The sequence below is a fragment of the Macaca fascicularis genome, chromosome 20 (genome assembly GCF_037993035.2).
Source record: "Macaca fascicularis isolate 582-1 chromosome 20, T2T-MFA8v1.1".
Lineage (NCBI taxonomy): Eukaryota > Metazoa > Chordata > Mammalia > Primates > Cercopithecidae > Macaca > Macaca fascicularis.
Window position 1 is genome coordinate 62,609,189 of NC_088394.1, and position 16,838 is coordinate 62,626,026.

At 54.0% G+C, this 16,838-nt stretch overlaps 1 protein-coding gene across 3 annotated transcripts; it reads left to right on the forward strand.

Moving 5' to 3' along the window:
- Window positions 1–7,296: 7,296 nt before the first annotated feature.
- Window positions 7,297–16,289, forward strand: CMTM3 (CKLF like MARVEL transmembrane domain containing 3). Of its 3 annotated transcripts, none has more exons than XM_005592157.4 (5): window positions 7,297–7,515; window positions 10,841–10,996; window positions 11,974–12,069; window positions 12,420–12,540; window positions 15,151–16,289. In XM_005592157.4, the coding sequence occupies exons 1-5, from the start codon at window positions 7,369–7,371 to the stop codon at window positions 15,177–15,179; spliced, it is 549 nt and encodes a 182-aa protein (XP_005592214.1). In that variant the 5' UTR covers window positions 7,297–7,368; the 3' UTR covers window positions 15,180–16,289. The 3 variants fall into 3 exon arrangements, with proteins under 3 accessions (XP_005592214.1, XP_015298377.1, XP_073883349.1); XM_015442891.4 differs by lacking the exon at window positions 15,151–16,289 and adding an exon at window positions 13,457–13,572; XM_074027248.1 differs by lacking the exon at window positions 7,297–7,515 and adding an exon at window positions 8,020–9,557.
- The last annotated feature ends 549 nt before the right edge of the window (window positions 16,290–16,838 follow it).

Here is a 16,838-nt window from a genome sequence, read left to right on the forward strand (position 1 = left end):
AACACACACACACACACGCGCACACGCACACACACACACACACAAATTAGCCAGACATGGTGGTGTGTGCCTGTGGTCCAGCAACTCTGGAGGCTGAGGTGGGAGGATCACCTGAGCCTGGGAGTCAAGGCTGCAGTGAACCATGGTTGCACCACTGCACTCCAGCTTGGGCAACAGAGTGCAACCCTGTTTCCACCCCTAAAAAAGAAAGAAATGTAAGGACAGAGTGATAAATCTAAAATTTTAGTTAGCAGCTTTAACATACCTGTTTTAATAAGTTAATACATCAAGTAAAAGCAAAAAGTATGCAGAGGGTTTAAATTACACAATTAGCAAAGTATGATAGATATACAGATAAACTTTGTACCCACTAAAAGAGAATATTCAGTCTCCTTTTTTTTTTTTTTTTTTAGTGAGACAGGGTCTCACACTCTCAACCCAGGCTGGAGTGCAGTGGTGCAGTCATAGCTCACTGTAGCCTAGAACTCTTGGACTCAAGCAATCCTCCCACTTCAGCCTCCTGAGTAGCTGGGACCACAGGGGTGGACCACCATGCACAGCTGATTGTTAAAAATGTTTTGTAGAGGCAGGGTCTCCATATGTTGCCCAGGCTAGTCTTGAACTTCTGGGCTCAAGCAATCCTCCTGCCTCAGCATCTCAAAGTACAGGGATTACAGGCATGAGTCACTGCACCCAGCCTTATGTGTTTAAATATATCAATTTTAAAGACCAGCAATTCAAAAGAAAAACATACAAAGGATGTGAACAGTCACTTCTCAGAAAAGGAGATGCAAATGGCTCTTACACATGTGAAAAATGCTTGATCTACTCATAACCAGAGAAATGCAAATTCTCTAATGCAAACTGCCCAGAGAGACCTTGGTGTCTAAATATCATTCTCCAGTGAAAAGAACCAGAACTTTTGGAGGAATGGGTGATTCTAGAGCTGGGATGCAGAGAATACAAAATGAACCTGGAGCATCTTACAGTGTTATAAAATAAGGAAATGGAGAGGGGAAGATGGGGGTCATGTTAAGTACACAGGAGCTCACTTACATACTGAATGAAGTCCCTAACGAAGGGGGCCTAGGGGCCAAATCGAAACAACTTAGCTAACACAATTAAGTATGATGGGTTTTGTTTGTTTGTTTTTTTGCTTGTTTTTGAGACAGAGTCACGCTCTGTTGCCCAGGCTGGAGTGCAGTGGCATAATCTTGGCTCACTGCAATCTCCTCCTCCCAGGTTCAAGCAATTCTCCTGCCTCAGCCTCCCGAGTAGCTGAGGTTACAGGTGCATGCCACCAAGCCCAGCTAATTTTTTTGTATTTTTTAGTAGAGATGGGGTTTCACTATGTTGGCCAGGCTGTTCTCTATGTTGGCCAGGCTATTCTTGAACTCCCTGATCTTGTGATCCACCCCCTTTGGCATCTCAAAGTGCTAGGATTACAGGCGTGAGCCACCGCGCCTGGCCAGTATGATGGTTTTTAATTATAACAAAAAGAATTAAATAAACAAATGAAGAAGAAAAAAATCTTCCTCACCGGAGGCATGTGGAGGAAATAGAGCCACCCTGCCTTCATTCCATAGCAGACATCTCCTGATGTCATCCTATGTGACAGGATCTGGGCTGGGGCTGGACTATGACAGGCCCCCTCAGGAGCTCACAGTCTCCTGGCAGGACGGAGGTGACATCATGAGTGTGCAGTTATCTTGTATACAGGCACCCACCCACTTCTCCTCTTTCAGCTTCTCTAGTTGAGTGCCATATTTTGCTTTTTCTCGGTACTCTTTTTGTAAATTGAGATATAAATTACATGAAATAAAATGCACCCATTGTAAGTATACAGTTTGATGTGTTTTGACAAATGTAGGTCCCTGTGTAACTGCCACCCTAATCAAAATAAAGAACATTTCTTAGCACTCCAGGAAGCTTTCTCCTGCCCCCACCTCAGGCAACCACCAATCTAATTTCTGTTACTGTAGCTTACTTTTGCTTGTTCTAGAATTTCATAAAAATGAAATCATGCAGTATGTACCTTTTGAGTCTGGCTTCCTTCCCTCAACTTGCTGTCTGAAGAATGCATCCACATTGCTTTGTTTATTAATGGTTCGTTCCTTTTTCTTGCTGAGTAGTATTCCATTGTGTGGATGTACGACAGTTTTTTTATCCCTTCACCTGTTGATGGCCACTTCACCTGTTGATGGACTACTTCACCTGTAGTCCCAGTTACTTGGGAGGCTGAGGCAGGAGAATGGTGTGAACCCGGAAGGTGGAGCTTGCAGTGAGCTGAGATCACGCCACTGCACTCCAGCCTGGGCGACAGAGTGAGACTCTGTCTCAAAAAATAAAAAAAATTAAAAAATAAAAAAAAAACAAGATTAGGAAACAAAAAGAAGCCAGAAAGAGCCGAACCAGGACTGCACAGGCACAAGTGTCCCAACTCCCCACATCCTCACCAGCAGCTGGTAGTGCCTCCTTTTGAAGCCATGTCAGTAGACATGCAGTAGTATCTCATTGTGGTTTTAATTTGCATTCCTAGATGTCTCATGATGTTGAGCACCTTTTAACGTGCTTATTGGACATTCATATATCTCTTTTAGTGAATCGTCTGTTCAAATCTTTGGCCCATTAAAAAAATTGGGTTGCCTCTTCTTAAGAATGAGTTGCAGTTCAGAGCCATCACTGTGTGTGTGTGTGTGTGTGTGTGTGTGTGTGTGTGTGTTTGAGACGGAGTCTCCCTCTGTCACCCAGGCTGGAGTGCAGTGGCACGATCTCAGCTCACTGCAACCTCAGCCTCCCAGGTTCAAGCAATTCTCCTGCCTTAGCCTCCTGAGTAGCTAGAACTATAGGGGGCACGCCACGACACCTGGCTAATTTTTTGTGTTTTTAGTAAAGATGGGGTTTCACCATGTTGGCCAGGCTGGTCTCCAACTCCTGACCTCAGATCAACCTGCCTCGGCCTCCCGAAGTGCTGGGATTACAGGTGTGAACCACTGCGCCCGGCCCAGGGCCATGTTTTTAATAACACCAATGGGAACCAGATTTCTCTCTGTTAGAACCCTCACCTGGCCTCCTCCTAGGGAATTGTCAGTAAAATCCAAACACCAGGTTCTGGTCCTTCACAGTCTAGCCCTGCCCCTTCTCTGACGAGCTCCCCCCATCTTCCCCCTCCCACCACACACCTTGGCTCAGTCCTTTCTTTGACGCTCCCTGCCTGGCTGTCCTCCCAACCAGCCAGACATCGGTTATCTATTACCAGGAACACCTTAATCAGGATTCTCTGGATATGTTTAGTGTTTATTTCACCACCACCACCAGTAGTAGCAGAAAAAGCCAGGGCCTTGCTGTACCCTAGGCTGTTGGATGAATAAATGAATGTCAAGAAAGGCTTCTCTGAGGAAGCAGTACTGCATTACAGTCACTGAAGAATAAGGAGGAGTTAATTAGAGAAGAAGGTGGAGAAGCATTCTGGGTAGAGGGGTCAGCATGGACAATGGCTCTGTGGCATGGTTTGTTTCAGGAACTGTAAGAGGTCCATGGGAGAGGTAGGGGAGGGAAGAACAGCAAGGGGTTATGTTTTCCTTCTATACCAAGACCCTGTACAGGATGGGAAGCTCCCAAGGTTTTGTGCGTGTGTGTGTGCATGTGTGTGTGTGTGTGTGTGTGTGTGTGTGTGTGTTTTTATCTTTGTGGGGAGGAAATGGAAGTGTTACGGGATCTCTGGGGTGTTAATTTTCTGGTTGGAAACCTCTGTGGCCAGTGTGGCACCTTTGCCTGAGTTCTTGTCTTGCCACCAGGAAGAATGAGGTACACAGACAAGTGGAGGGAGAACAAGTCAACAAGGAGGTTTACTGAGTGCTAGAAAGCTCAGAGGAGACCCACAGTGGGTAGCTCTTCTCTGTAGGGAGATCATCCCATTGAGTGTTCAGCTCTCAGCAGAGAGGAGGCCCTAGAGAGTGTGGCTCCTCTCTGTAGCTGGTCCCCCCAACCTCTGCTCAGCTTTGGCTGAGCCTGGGGCTTTTATGGGCCTCAGAGTGGAGGAAGTGTGAGCCCAGTTGATCTATGGGCAGCCATGGGTGGGCCAGAAAAGGCAGTACAAGTTCCCACTCTGGTTGGTCGGACTGGCAACCTGGCCCCCAGCCTTCAGGCGCCTGGCCTGAAGGTGGGGCCTCACTGGGACCTGCCCACTTCCAACCAGGAATCTATCTGCCTCTTGCTGCCATTCATGAAGCCCAGGCTTGCCCTGACTTTGCTCCCAGATCAAAGCAGGTGTCCAAAGCAGGAAGAAGCCAGGCAGCAGCAGAAGGCACTTCTGAGCCTGGGAGAGCAGGTGAGGGCCTTCCTGGGCCCCTAAGAGTACAGGGATGCCTGAGCCTGCAGCTGTGGTTTGGGTGGCTGTAGCTGTGTGAAGAGGGGGCTGGGGGCTCCTGTCTGCCCCATGGAGGAGGCCCCAGTCTGCAGTTGCGGTTTGGGTAGCTGCAGCTGCACCTGGGAGGGCAGGGCTCCTGCCTGCTCCATAGAGTGTGTAGCCCAGGCCACGCCTCCCTGCTGTGGCTGAGTGTTGACAGCAGCAGGTTGTCTGGAGCCATGGCTGCCATCAGAAGTGACCAATGACTGGTGATTGTCATGAGTGGTACAAGGTCAAGAGATAACCAGGTCTGGCCAGGGGTGGTGGCTCACGCCTGTAATCCCAAACTTTTGGGAGGCCAAGGCAGGAAGATTGCTGGAGGCCAGGAGTTCAAGACCAGCCTGACCAACATGGTGAAACTCTGTCTCTACTAAAAATACAAAAATTAACTGGCTGTGGTGGCACAGGTCTGTAATCCCAGCTACTTGGGAGACTGAGGCAGGAGAATCGCTTGAATCTGGGAGGCAGAGGTTGCAATTGCAATGAGCCAAGATCATGCCACTGCACTGCAGCCTGGGTGACAGAGTGAGACTCTGTCTCAAGAAAGAAAAAATAGATAACCAGGTCCACACATGTTTGTGTCTTTCTACAATGTCAGATTTTTATTCACCCTATACCCAAGAGTAAAAAAACAAAAGCCACGAGATATCCCAAGGAGCCAATTTGCTGCTGCTGCTTCTTTTTTTTTTTTTTTTCTTCGATACAGAATCTCACTCTGTTGCCCAGGCTGGAGTGCAGCTGGAGTGCAGTGGCGCAATCTCAGCTCACTGCAACCTCTGACTTCCGGGTTCAAGCAATTCTCATGCCTCACCCTCCCAAGTAGCTGGGGTTACAGGCCTGTGCTACCATGCCCAGCTAATTTTTGTATTTTTAGTGGAGATGGGTTTTCACCATGTTGGCCAAGCTGGTCTCAAACTCCTGACCTCAGGTGGTCTGCCTGCTTCAGCCTCCCAAAATGCTGGAATTATAGGCAAGGGCCACCATGCCCAGACCCAAGGAGCCAATTTTCCTTAGTACTTCCTGTTCACTCAGTAGTTAGCACACGGGCTCAAGCCACTATACAAGTCAGTCAGTCAATATTGCAAACCATACCTAATAGTATACTTAATCCACAAGTAAATGTTATAGATTAAACATTCCACAGCAAACAAAGTAGCATTTAGCATCAAGAGAAAAAGAGATAGGAGAAATGGTTAAGGAACCAACCCCAGCGGAAGGAAGAAGACAAAAGGAATCCTGGTCTGGGCTTGAGGGTCTTGCAGTCTTTGAGGGGCAGAGCCTTGGGAGGCAGATGCAGAGTTCTTATCAAGTATGGCAGTGGGATGGTTGTCAGCTAAGGCTGCTGGGCTGCTGTTTCGTACTCACAGAGTGCTCTGGTGAGAAATGAGAGTGGAACAGTGTGCTTCATTGGATGCAGTCTTTATTTATTTATTTATTTATTTATTTATTTATTTATTGAGATGGAGTCTTGTTCTGTCGCCCAGGCTGGAGTGCAGTGGTGTGATTTCGGCTCACTGCAACCTATGCCTCCCGGGTTCAAGCGATTCTTGTGCCTCAGCCTCCCGAATAGCTGAGATTACAGGCATGTGCCACCACACCCAGCTAATTTTTGTATTTATAGTAGAGATGGGGTTTCACTGTATTGGCCAGGCTGATCTCGAACTCCTGACCTCGTGATCCACCCACCTCAGCCTCCCAACGTGCTGGGATTACAGGCATGAGCCACAGCACCTGACCTTCTATTTTTTATTAAACAAAACATCTTGTCCTTGTTGACAAAGCACCCTATGAAATATAAAATGAAGTCTTTCTAAGATGGAGTTAATTATATCAAGGGTGCACAGTACTGTGGTACAAGCTCTCTCCCGGCTGCTGAGAGAGAAAACCTAAGGGCCTCTTAAAGACACCATCACAGCAGTTCAGCAGGTAGCGGGCAGGAATGGTTTCGGATCTAGTGGTGGTGAGAAGTGGACAGAGATCAGAGAAAGCTACAGGAGGTGAAAGTGGGAGGACCTTGGTTACAGACTGCCGGTGAAGACGGACAAGGACAATCTGCAGGTCTCTGCTAGTCGGGTGGAAGGAAAGGAGGGGGCAGTGCCCTTTACAGAGGCACAGCAAGCTGGGTCTTGATCATGCTGAACTCCAGACACTCTCCAGACGTGCACGCATGAGCGTGGCGTGTGTGTGTGTGTGTGTGTGTATGTGAGAGAGAGAGATGTGTTGGGGTTGGGGGACTGCAGGTCAGGAAGTCCTGCAGATGTGCCTGCCTGTGTGTGTGTGCGTGTGTGTTTGCGCGCGTGTGTGTGTCTGGGTGTGTGCCTGGAGCTGCGCTTGCAGGTCTGAGAGTCCTCCAAGAATGGGTTGGGGGAGGCGGGTGCAGGACCGAGGCCTGGAACAGCCAACAAAGAGGCCCTGGAGGAGGGTGGGGCTGGCCGAGGACTGGAGGGGTGGCCAAGGAAGTCGCAAGAAAACTCCGGCCCCCAAGAAACAGAGAGGACATGGGGTGCGGAGCTGACATCACGGCCGGGGTCTTTGCTGTTTAGACGCCTGGGTTCCCGGATTCCAGACACGCGCACGGGCAGGAAGTTAGACCAGAGACAGCGAGTATAGACAGCCCTTGTGGATAGGGGCAGACGGGTGGGAGCTCCGAACGGGTGTCGCGGCGGTGATCGGGAAGCCTCCAGCGGCCCGAACCAGGATGAGGGAGAAGGCGGAGTCTGCAGAGGCCCCAGGCCCAGGCGCGGGCGGGTCTGACCCAGCATCCCCCGCCGCTGGGGTCCGAGGGGGAGGGGCGGGCCGGAGGAGCGGGTGGGGGCGGGGCGGGGCGGGGCGGCGGGGGATGCGCCCCTGCGCTAGGCAGTGTCGCCTACCCTCCTTCCGCACAGCCCGGGTTTCCGCTTCCCTCCGGGCGTGAGAAGAGGGGTTCCAGGCCGAGCCCCGGCCGTGCCGCCGCCGCTGCCATGTGGCCCCCAGACCCCGACCCCGACCCGGACCCCGAGCCCGCCGGCGGCTCCCGTCCCGGCCCCGCTGTCCCCGGGCTCCGCGCCCTACTGCCGGCGCGCGCTTTCCTCTGCTCTCTCAAAGGCCGCCTCCTGCTGGCCGAGTCGGTGAGTGCGGCGGGACCCTCGGCCGCCCGCTGAGACTGCGCGGCTCCTTTTGGAGGAGGACGTTGGGGCGCGGGTGGGGTCCGGGGGCGGCCGCTGTACTCCGATACCCCCCCTCCCCGCGCCGCCTCGGCCGATTTCTCTTGGGCGCCCGGCGAAGTTGGGCCGAGGTCCCCAAACTTTGGACGGCGGGGCGGGGCCAGAGCCCAGGCCATCCGCGGTGCTGTCCCCGCGAGTCCAGAGCTGGGGGCCTTGGGAAGCGGGCGGGGCCCGGGGAGGTGGGTCCCGCTGTGTGACCCGGGCGTTCCCGCCCTCTCTGGGCCCGGGGGACTCGGGCCGCTCGGTCCTCCTGGACTCCCGGGCCGCGGCGGGGTCCGCTTTCCTGCGCGCGGGGAGGGCGGGCCGGGGCCTCGACTTGAGGGGCGGAGGCGGGGCCGAGCGGGCGGGGGCCGTGCGGAGTGGGAGGGACACCCCCACCCCCGGGACTGGGTGAGGCGGCCCCGCGGTGACTTCATCGCCCTCCTCCCCTCCGCGGCCGGGCTCCTTCCTACTCCGCGCTCGTCCCTACCCCGGCCGGTGGGGATTCTTTGTCCTCTGGACATCGTAGGCGCCCGCACTGTTCTCCGTGGGGTGGTGGTGGCGCTGGGCCGCCGGGGTTGGTGAGGGAGAGGCCGGACCAGAGGCAGGGGGATGCGCACGGCGGCGGCCACTTGTTGCTTAGATCCCAGCGACTTGGCCCTTCCTGCCCACGTCCCCACTTTACAGATGAGAGCGCTCAGGCGCCTAATTTGACAGGTGGCTCAACTGAGGGGCCCAGTGAGAGCGGGTGGGAGGGTGGGGGCAGGAGGAAGGGGGATTCTGCTCCGGGACCTCTCTCTGGTCGCTCAGGGCAGAGGGTAGAAGGTGGTCCTGCAGCCTCTCCCGCGGTCAGCCCAGAGGCCACCTGCCCAACGCCCAAGTGAGACACCAAGTCCACACTCCCAGCCCCACCCTGGAGACCACTGGGAGCCACTTGAGGGGAGAAGCCTCGAATCCACCGTCCCCTGAGGGACTTGAACCGCCCCCCATCCTCACCCAGGACCACCTCATGGGGGGAGGCATATGCCCAGCAGGAGCATAGAGGCCACCCTGGGCCCAGCAGATGTCAGGAATCCAGGCCAGGGAGGATAAGGAAGGGTGAATGGTCGGCACTCAGGGTTCACAGGAGCCGCTGAGGGCACTCCTGCCTCCCTAGTCCCCTCACTCCCACCCCCAGGCCAAGCAAGTGCAGAGGCTGACATGGACAGAAACAGAGAGAGGAAGTGGCCCCAGAAATCGCGGGATGAGAAAACAGGAATTGAGAGGGGAATCCCCAGAATTAGGCTTTGGGGCCTGGGCATAGGAGACAGGAAGGGGAGGGCCAGGGCTGGGTCGGTCCCACGGAAGGCCTTCCTGGGAGGCCCCAGCAGCCTCCCAGCCCCTGTCTATGCCTTAGTCTATCTGTCCAAAGGGGGCTCAGCTGCACCCAAGGCCATGTGCAGAGCGAATGGGGGTGCCCTGGGGACCCCCTGGGATCCCTGCAGTTCATTTGTCTGAAGCAGCCACAGTGCTTCCTGTGAGGCATCTGGGTGTCCCCATGGGGCCTCCAGCACCCACTAGAAGCTACTCAGCCATGGACGTGTTCAAACGCAGCCACAGTGACAGAAACCAGGACAGATGGCCTCCCCAACACCCACAGGGCCAAGTTGCTTAAGAACTCTGTCTGGGACGGGTGCGGTGGCTCACACTTGTAATCCCGACACTTTAGGAGGCCGAGGTGGGTGCATCACCTAAGGTCAGGAATTCGAGACCAGCCTGGCCAGCATGGTGAAACCCTGTCTCTACTAAAAATACAAAAATTAGCTGGGTGTGGTGGCGGTCGCCTGTAATCCCAACTACTCCGGAAGGCTGAGGCGGAAGAATCGCTTAAACCCGGGAGGTGGAGGTTGCAGTGAACTGAGATTGTGCCACTGCACTCCAGCCTGGGAGACAGAGCAAGACCCCATCTTGAGGGCAGCGGGAGGTTGGTAAGAGAACTCTATCTGGGGGGTCGGCCAGTCCTGGGTTCAAATTCTAGTAGCCTCTGATTAGCCATGTAACAGAGTCTTCTCATCTGTAAAGTGGGGCTGTGCTCATGGGTGGATGTGAGGGTCAGAGGAGATGCCCATGAGCCTCAGGGCACCAGGCACTGTGGAGCCCCAGGCTGGCCAACAGGTCACCTTGGCCTGCTCTGCAGCGCACCTAAGCTGCAGGACTTACCAGGGCTGGACATCCTCCTGCAGCAGCTCTTCCCACCTACAGAGTTGTGGGCAAGACCGCAGTAAACATTTATTGATTCTTATAGTTCAAGTACAGCTGGCCCTGTGTGAATAAGGCAGCAGGGCCTGAGGTCAGTGCCAAAGCACCCTCTCTTGGATGTTCCTTATTATTATGAAAATTTGCAAATACATTAAAATGCTAAAAGGTTTTTTTGCTTTATCTATCTGTCCATCAATCCATTTTATCTTTTAACACAAAATAAATTGCAGACATCAGGACATTTCAACTCTGAACACTTCAGCATGCATATCATTAACTAAGATTCAAGACTTGTTTTTTGTTTTCAAGGTGAAATTTACATTCAGTGACAAGCGCACGTCTTCAGTGTTGGGTGTTACTTTTTGGAAACTGGTTCCTAACTTTGATTTCCCTCCACAGGGCAGAGTGGAGTGGATGTGCTTGGGAGGCTGGGGCTTTCTGACTCGGTCCCGGTAGGGAGCTGGGGTGGGGTGAGGTGAGGACTTAGGGTCATGCCCAGGACTGGGAGGCAGCATAGGCGTGGGCCTGGGCCATGCTGGGGTTCTTTTTTTTCAGCGGGGGGGGCGGACAGAGTCTCTCACTCTCTCACCCAGGATGGAGTGCAGTGGCCTGATCACACCTCACTGCAGCCTCAACCTCCCCGGGCTCAGGTGATGCTCCCACCTCAGCCTCCCCAGTAGCTGGGATTACAGGCACACACCACCACGCCCAGCTAATTTTTGTATATTTTGCAGAGATGAGGTTTTGCCATGTTACCCAAGCGGGGGTCAAATTTCTGGGCTCAAGCAATCCACCTGCCTTGGCCTCCCAAAGTGCTGGGATTACAGGCGTGAGCCACTGCGCTTGGCCTGGGATTCTAATCTGGCTCTGCCACTTCCCAGCTGTGGGACTGTGAGCAGTTGGCTTCCCCTGCTGGAGCCTCCTCTATCCTGACCACAGGGCCTGGCTCAGAGGAGCACTGGGCAAGGAGCATGAAAAGGCTCTGACTTTACCTCAAACTCCTTCCCTGCAGGGTCTCTCGTTCATCACTTTTATCTGCTATGTGGCATCCTCAGCATCTGCCTTCCTCACAGCACCTCTACTGGAGTTCCTGCTGGCCTTGTTCTTCCTCTTTGCTGATGCCATGCAGCTGAATGACAAGTGGCAGGGCTTGTGCTGGCCCATGATGGTGAGGACAGGGGCCCCAGGAGGGAGGGGTACCCTGCACAAAGCGACCAAATGAGGAGTCTGGAGTCATGCACTTGGGCCCTTATCCTTTCTCCAGTGTGCTGGAGTTTGCAGTTGGTTAGAACTGGATGGAGAGACCAAGCTTCAGATCATCCCAGCTCCATTCCTCAGCAGCCCTGTGATCTGAAGTGGGCTCTGGTGCTTCTAGAGCACGTCTTTGAGGCAGGGAACCCGGAGAGGGGTCTCTGGCCACCAGGTGGCGCTGGTGCTCCCCACGGGGCTTGCAGGAATGAGCTGCCACCACAGGAATTCAAGCCATTTCCACGCGGGCAGGACAGGTTAACTGAGGACTTGCAGGGCTTACCCAGACCTCAGCCATCGGCAACCCTGACCTCGTTTTGTCACCTGTGAGGGCCCAGACCCCAGTGGACTTCGCTGAATGAAATGTGTCCTAGAGAAAGGGCAGCAAAGGCTGGACTTTAACCCTTGTCTCTTGACTTCATATCCAGCATCTGCTGCCTCAGGAGGGCTGCACCTCCCAAGTGTCCCCATCTTAAGGACAGGTCAGCAGAAACTGTGCTCCATAAATGGATCGGCCACAAGAGTGTGGCAAAGCCGAGGCGCAGAAACAGATCTCCCCATTGGAGAACAGCAAGGGAGCAGGTGGAGGTGTTTCCAACTTCTGCTTCCACTGCGTCGCAGGGCAGGCTGCAGCCTGACCCAGAGTTTTTTGTCCAGAGCTTAGGACAGCAGCCCCGCTGGACCTGGGATAGGGCAGTGTCAGCTGCTGGCAGGGCAGCAGAGGCACCTGGCGGGTGGGACAAGGGCCTAGGCATGTGGGTAGGGCCAGGATGGGGTAGGAGCCCTCAGGTGCTAGGCCTGGGGCTGAGAACAAGACCAGGCTGCCAGGCCTCCTCCCCATGCTGTGCTCAGCTCCAGGGGGCTCCAGGCAGCATGATGGTGTCCCTCTCTCCCCAGGACTTCCTGCGCTGTGTCACCGCAGCCCTCATCTACTTTGCCATCTCCATCACGGCCGTCGCCAAGTACTCGGATGGGGCTTCCAAAGCCGCTGGGGTGAGCAGCCGCCCCACCCCTCCGGAAACTGCAGATGCCACTCTAGCTGCTCACTTAGGGTGGGACCTGGGGCAGAGCCTTTCCCTGCTGGGGCCCCCCTGGGGTCTCATGTGGGTCCCGATGATGATTCCAAAGTCCTCTCATTAGAGATTGACTCTACCCGGAGTTTTGAAAGGCTGTTTGTCAAACCAAGTTCACAGCTCATTTTCCCACTTCTGTTACTCAGAGGGGTCTGTGCCTGTCACTCGGGCTGTCCGTCCAAGCAGGTCTGAAATGGGCCACAAGGCTGGGGCAGCCCTCCCGGAGCAGGGAGTCAGCGCTGTGATACGTCCCATCCACCCTGTCCACAGGTATTTGGCTTCTTTGCTACCATCGTGTTTGCAATTGATTTCTACCTGATCTTTAACGACGTGGCCAAATTCCTCAAACAAGGGGACTCTGCAGATGAGACCACAGCCCACAAGACAGAAGGTGAGCGGCCGGCCTGAACACCCCAGCAGTGCTGCAACAGGGGCCTGTCCTCCCTTGGGGATGGCCGGCTAGTTTGAGGCTGGGGTGGGATCATTTCCTCTCTCCCCATGGCAGTGTTTTTACAGCCCATTCTCACCTACTCTCATGCAGCACTGATCCAAAGCCAGTTTCATTCCCCTTGTGCCCCTCACCCCAGCCTTTTTAGGAAGGGCAAGCAGTGGGCATGGCTGAGCCAAGTCTCCCTGGACGACCCCCCTGGGCAGCCAGTCACTCTCAGGGCACCTGTCCACCCGGGATCCAGAGTGGCCACCCCCCCAACCCAGCCCCTCTGCTGTCTTACCCATCCAGGCCTGTCCTGGGGAGCTCAGAGGCCAGAGAGCAGTCAGACCCAGAAACCATGGCAACGGACACATGATGTGTCCCATACCAGGGGAGGGGCCAGATGGGACAGCAATGACAACAGTAAAACAGGAGCTGACAGAAGTAGGGATACAGTAGCTGAAAGCAGGCCCACACTGAGTGCCAGCCAGCCTGAGGCTCCAGAGGGGACGCTAGAGCTGGGTCTTGATGGATGGCGGTAGAGGAGGGTGCAGGCAGAAGAGACCAGGCTGGTGCGGGAAGAAAACTGAGAGCAGAGACAGCAGGTGCTTCTGCCCGGGAGATGCTTCTCTGGACCAGGCGGATGTGCCCCTGTGCTGGCAGTGCCTGTGGCTGGGCAGGTAGACAAGGGCAGCTCTGGAAGGGCCTGCAGGCCCCAACCTGTGGGTGGGATCTTCCCCAGGCAGAACCAGGCTTAAGAGACACTAGTTTCCTAATAGCCAGGTGCTGGGGCCATGGGGATTTGTGAATCCCAGAAACTGTCCTTTTGCTCAAAATGAATGCCACTCATCCCATTCCATCCCTTGGCAAATACTAGGTTAGAGCTCCCAGGCGGTTTCCTCTGGCTCTGCAGCCTGCTCCCAGTTGCCCACAGCAAGTGATCCCAGCCAGCCAGCCCAGGGAACAATTAGTAAACGTCAGTGGAAACTTGGGAGGTTTTTTTTTTTTTCTTTTTTTACTATTTGAAGAGTTTCACATATGTAACAATTATTTTGCTGTAAAATTATTCCTGACTTGTATGTTAGAATTGAATGTAGCGGCCAAGCACAGTGGCTCATGCCTGTCATCTCAACACTTTGGGAGGCCGAGGTGGGTGGATCACTTGAGGTCAGGAGTTTGAGACTAGCCTGGCCAACATGGTGAAACCCCATCTCTACTAAAAATACAAAAATTAGCCGAGCATGGTGGTGCCCACCTGTAATCCCAGCTACTTGGGAGGTTGAGGCAGGATAATCGCCTGATTTTGGGAGGCGGAGGTTGCAGTGACTTGAGATCACAACATTGCACTCCAGCCTGGGCAACAGAGCGCGACTCCATCTCGGGGGGAAAACAAAAAATTGAATATAGCAAACCCCACAAAATCTGAGGAGTGCAGCCCAGGAAGAGGAGTAAGGGGCAGAGCTGGGGTTTAGGGACTAGGCTGCCCACACCCAAGCCCTGGGCCCGGCCATGAGCCAGTGATAGCGTGGGGACTGACTGGGGTTCTGAGAGACAGAGGCTGGCCAGGGAGGGGATGAACATCAGGAAGTAGCAACCAGCACTGGGGCGGAGTGGGGGGTTAGTGACTCTGGTGCTTTTCCTTCTGGGGTGGAGGTTCCAGAAGGCTCTACAGAGCTCCCTTCAGTATTGGGATTTCAGGAACCCTCGAGGCACACCTCATAGGCAGGCCCTTACCATTATAAAATTGTTTCTGATTACAATATTAAACAAGGATTGGGAAAGGGGATTGAAGATATAAAATGGCTAAAAAGAGGCTTGCTGATTTTCTAGGATATTTAGTTTGGGGGACAAGAAAATTATCATCCTTACCTTGTCCTGCTGAACCTGGGGGTGGGGATAGAGCTGGGATGCAGAGGTACAGCCCTGACCCGCCCAGCTGAGAACAGCCCAGGGAGACTCGGGAGGGGCTGGGCCTGAGGAAGGGGTACCTGGGCTTCAGTCTTGGGGTGGAAACACCCCCACCTGCACCCGTACCCACACCCTGGAGGTGCAAGTGGCTGCTGTGGCCGGGCGCGGTGGCTCACACCTGTTACCCCAGCACTTTGGGAGGCCGAGGCAGATAGATCACCTGAGTTCAGGAGTTCAAGACCAGCCTGACCAATATGGTGAAACCCCATCTCTACTAAAAATACAAAAATTAGCCGGGCGTGGTGGCGCACGCTTATAATCCCAGCTACCGGAGGCTGAAGCAGGAGAATCGCTTGAACCCGGGAAGGTGGAAGTTGCAGTGAGCCGAGATCGTGCCATTGCACTCCAGCCTGGGTGATGAGCAAGACTCTATCTCAAAAAAAAAAAAAAAAAAAAACAAAAAACCAAAGTGGCTGCTGCCTCTGGAAGGCCTCAGGCCTGGGGCCTGCCCTGATGCCAGCGATCACTGGGAATGGTAGCGTCAGCTGTGAGCGGCCTGCACCCAGGCTCCTGCCAGCAACCCAACTGTGCTTCCCCAGAGACCATTCCCGGGCACCACTGCCCTGAGCCTCCTGCTAAGCATCCTCTCTGCTTTCCTTTCAGAAGAAAATTCCGACTCGGACTCTGACTGAAGGCCTGGCGGGTGCCCTGGCAACCTGAGCCACACAGGCCTCCACTCCTGCGCCTCACAGGGGACACTGGCGTTGGAGGGGAGGCCTGGACTTCTGAGTTGCAGAGGGGGCTGCAGACACAGCAGGCCCTCCACAGCTTCAGGTTCTGCCTGAGCCCAGCCTACCAGGCTTGCCCCTCAGCTCAGCACTGTTGACCATGCTGCGTGTGAGGGCATCTTGGGTGTCCCACCCCTTCTCCCCATTTCTGTCCCACAAGCCTTCAGCCCTTTAACCTCTCTGCCAAAAACCAGCACAAGGAGACAAAGCAGAGCCTTGTCTCCACCTGGGCAGCAGGCGTTCCAAGCTGCTAGGTGGTGGGGGTCGGGGGTCTTCTGTTTCACTAACAGGAACAAAGACAGAAACCGTGACAGGGCTGCCCCGCCAGGCCCCGCTGGGTTTGTCTGCACTTGGTGCTCCTGCCCACGCCAGGCACTTTGGTGACAATGACCCTTCCAAGAATCTTTGGTTCAAGGAGCACCAGTTCCCTCTTCATTCGTGAAGCAGGGAGAAACTGACCTTTGCCTTGTCGCTCAGGAGAGTGGGGCTCCGCACCCATAACTGACACCTCCCACCCTTGGAAACCATGTTTTCTGGGGGTGAGATGACCATTCTGGGTCTAAGACTGTTTCAAAGAAGAGCTCATAGACTGACTGGACCAGAAGACAGAGGGTACAACAGTGACGTCACAGTGACAGTGTCACAGGGAGCTGGGCGGGCCCAGCCAAACCCTTCTTCTTCCTAAGCCCAGGCAGCAGGCAGGAGTTCCTGGACCCTCAGGACAGTGAACTTCCAGACCCCAGGGCAGGTCTATGGGCCACTGCGGGAGATGAGACCAGCCTTCTGTGTTCACCTAACGACTTATACTGTGTATCTGTCTTTGATGGAATTTTGTAACTTTTTATATATTTTTTATACAAAAGCAGCTTCTTAACAGATGGCATTCTCTGTGACTCTAGGCCTCACAAAAGAGCCAGAGTTCTGGACCCATGTTTGGAGCATCTGTAGCCTTATTCTCTTGCATGTGAATCTCTTACCCTGAAAAAAAGCCATAATGAATTAAGCCAGACTGACCACTTGCTTGGAGTGTGTGTTTGAAAAAACTGGAGTAATACTGTTGGGTATCATGTCAGGCTTCAGTACAAGCTGGTAAGGCCAGTGTGGATCCTGTCAGTTTTCAGTGTTAGCAAAAATACACATGAAATCTGACTACCATTTAATCCTTTATTTCAGTGGTCCCTAACCTTTTTGGCACCAGGGACCAGTTTCGTGGAAGACAGTTTTTCCACGGACTGGGGATTGGGGGGTAGGTTGGGGTGAGGGTGGGAGGGGATGGTTTCAGGATGAAACTGTTCCATCTCACATCATCAAGCATTAGATGTTCATAAGGAGCACACAACCTAGATCCACAGCATGCACAGTTTACAACAGGATTCGTGTTCCTATGAGAACCTAATCCCACTGCCGGGCTGACAGGACGTGGAGCTCAGTTGCTTGCCACTCACCTCCTGCTGTGCAGCCTGGCTCCTAACAGGCCCCATGGTACCAGTCCACTGCCCAGGGGTTGGGGACCCTGGCTCTAGTTCTCACACTATCCTGTTTTACAAACAAAGAAACTGAGAC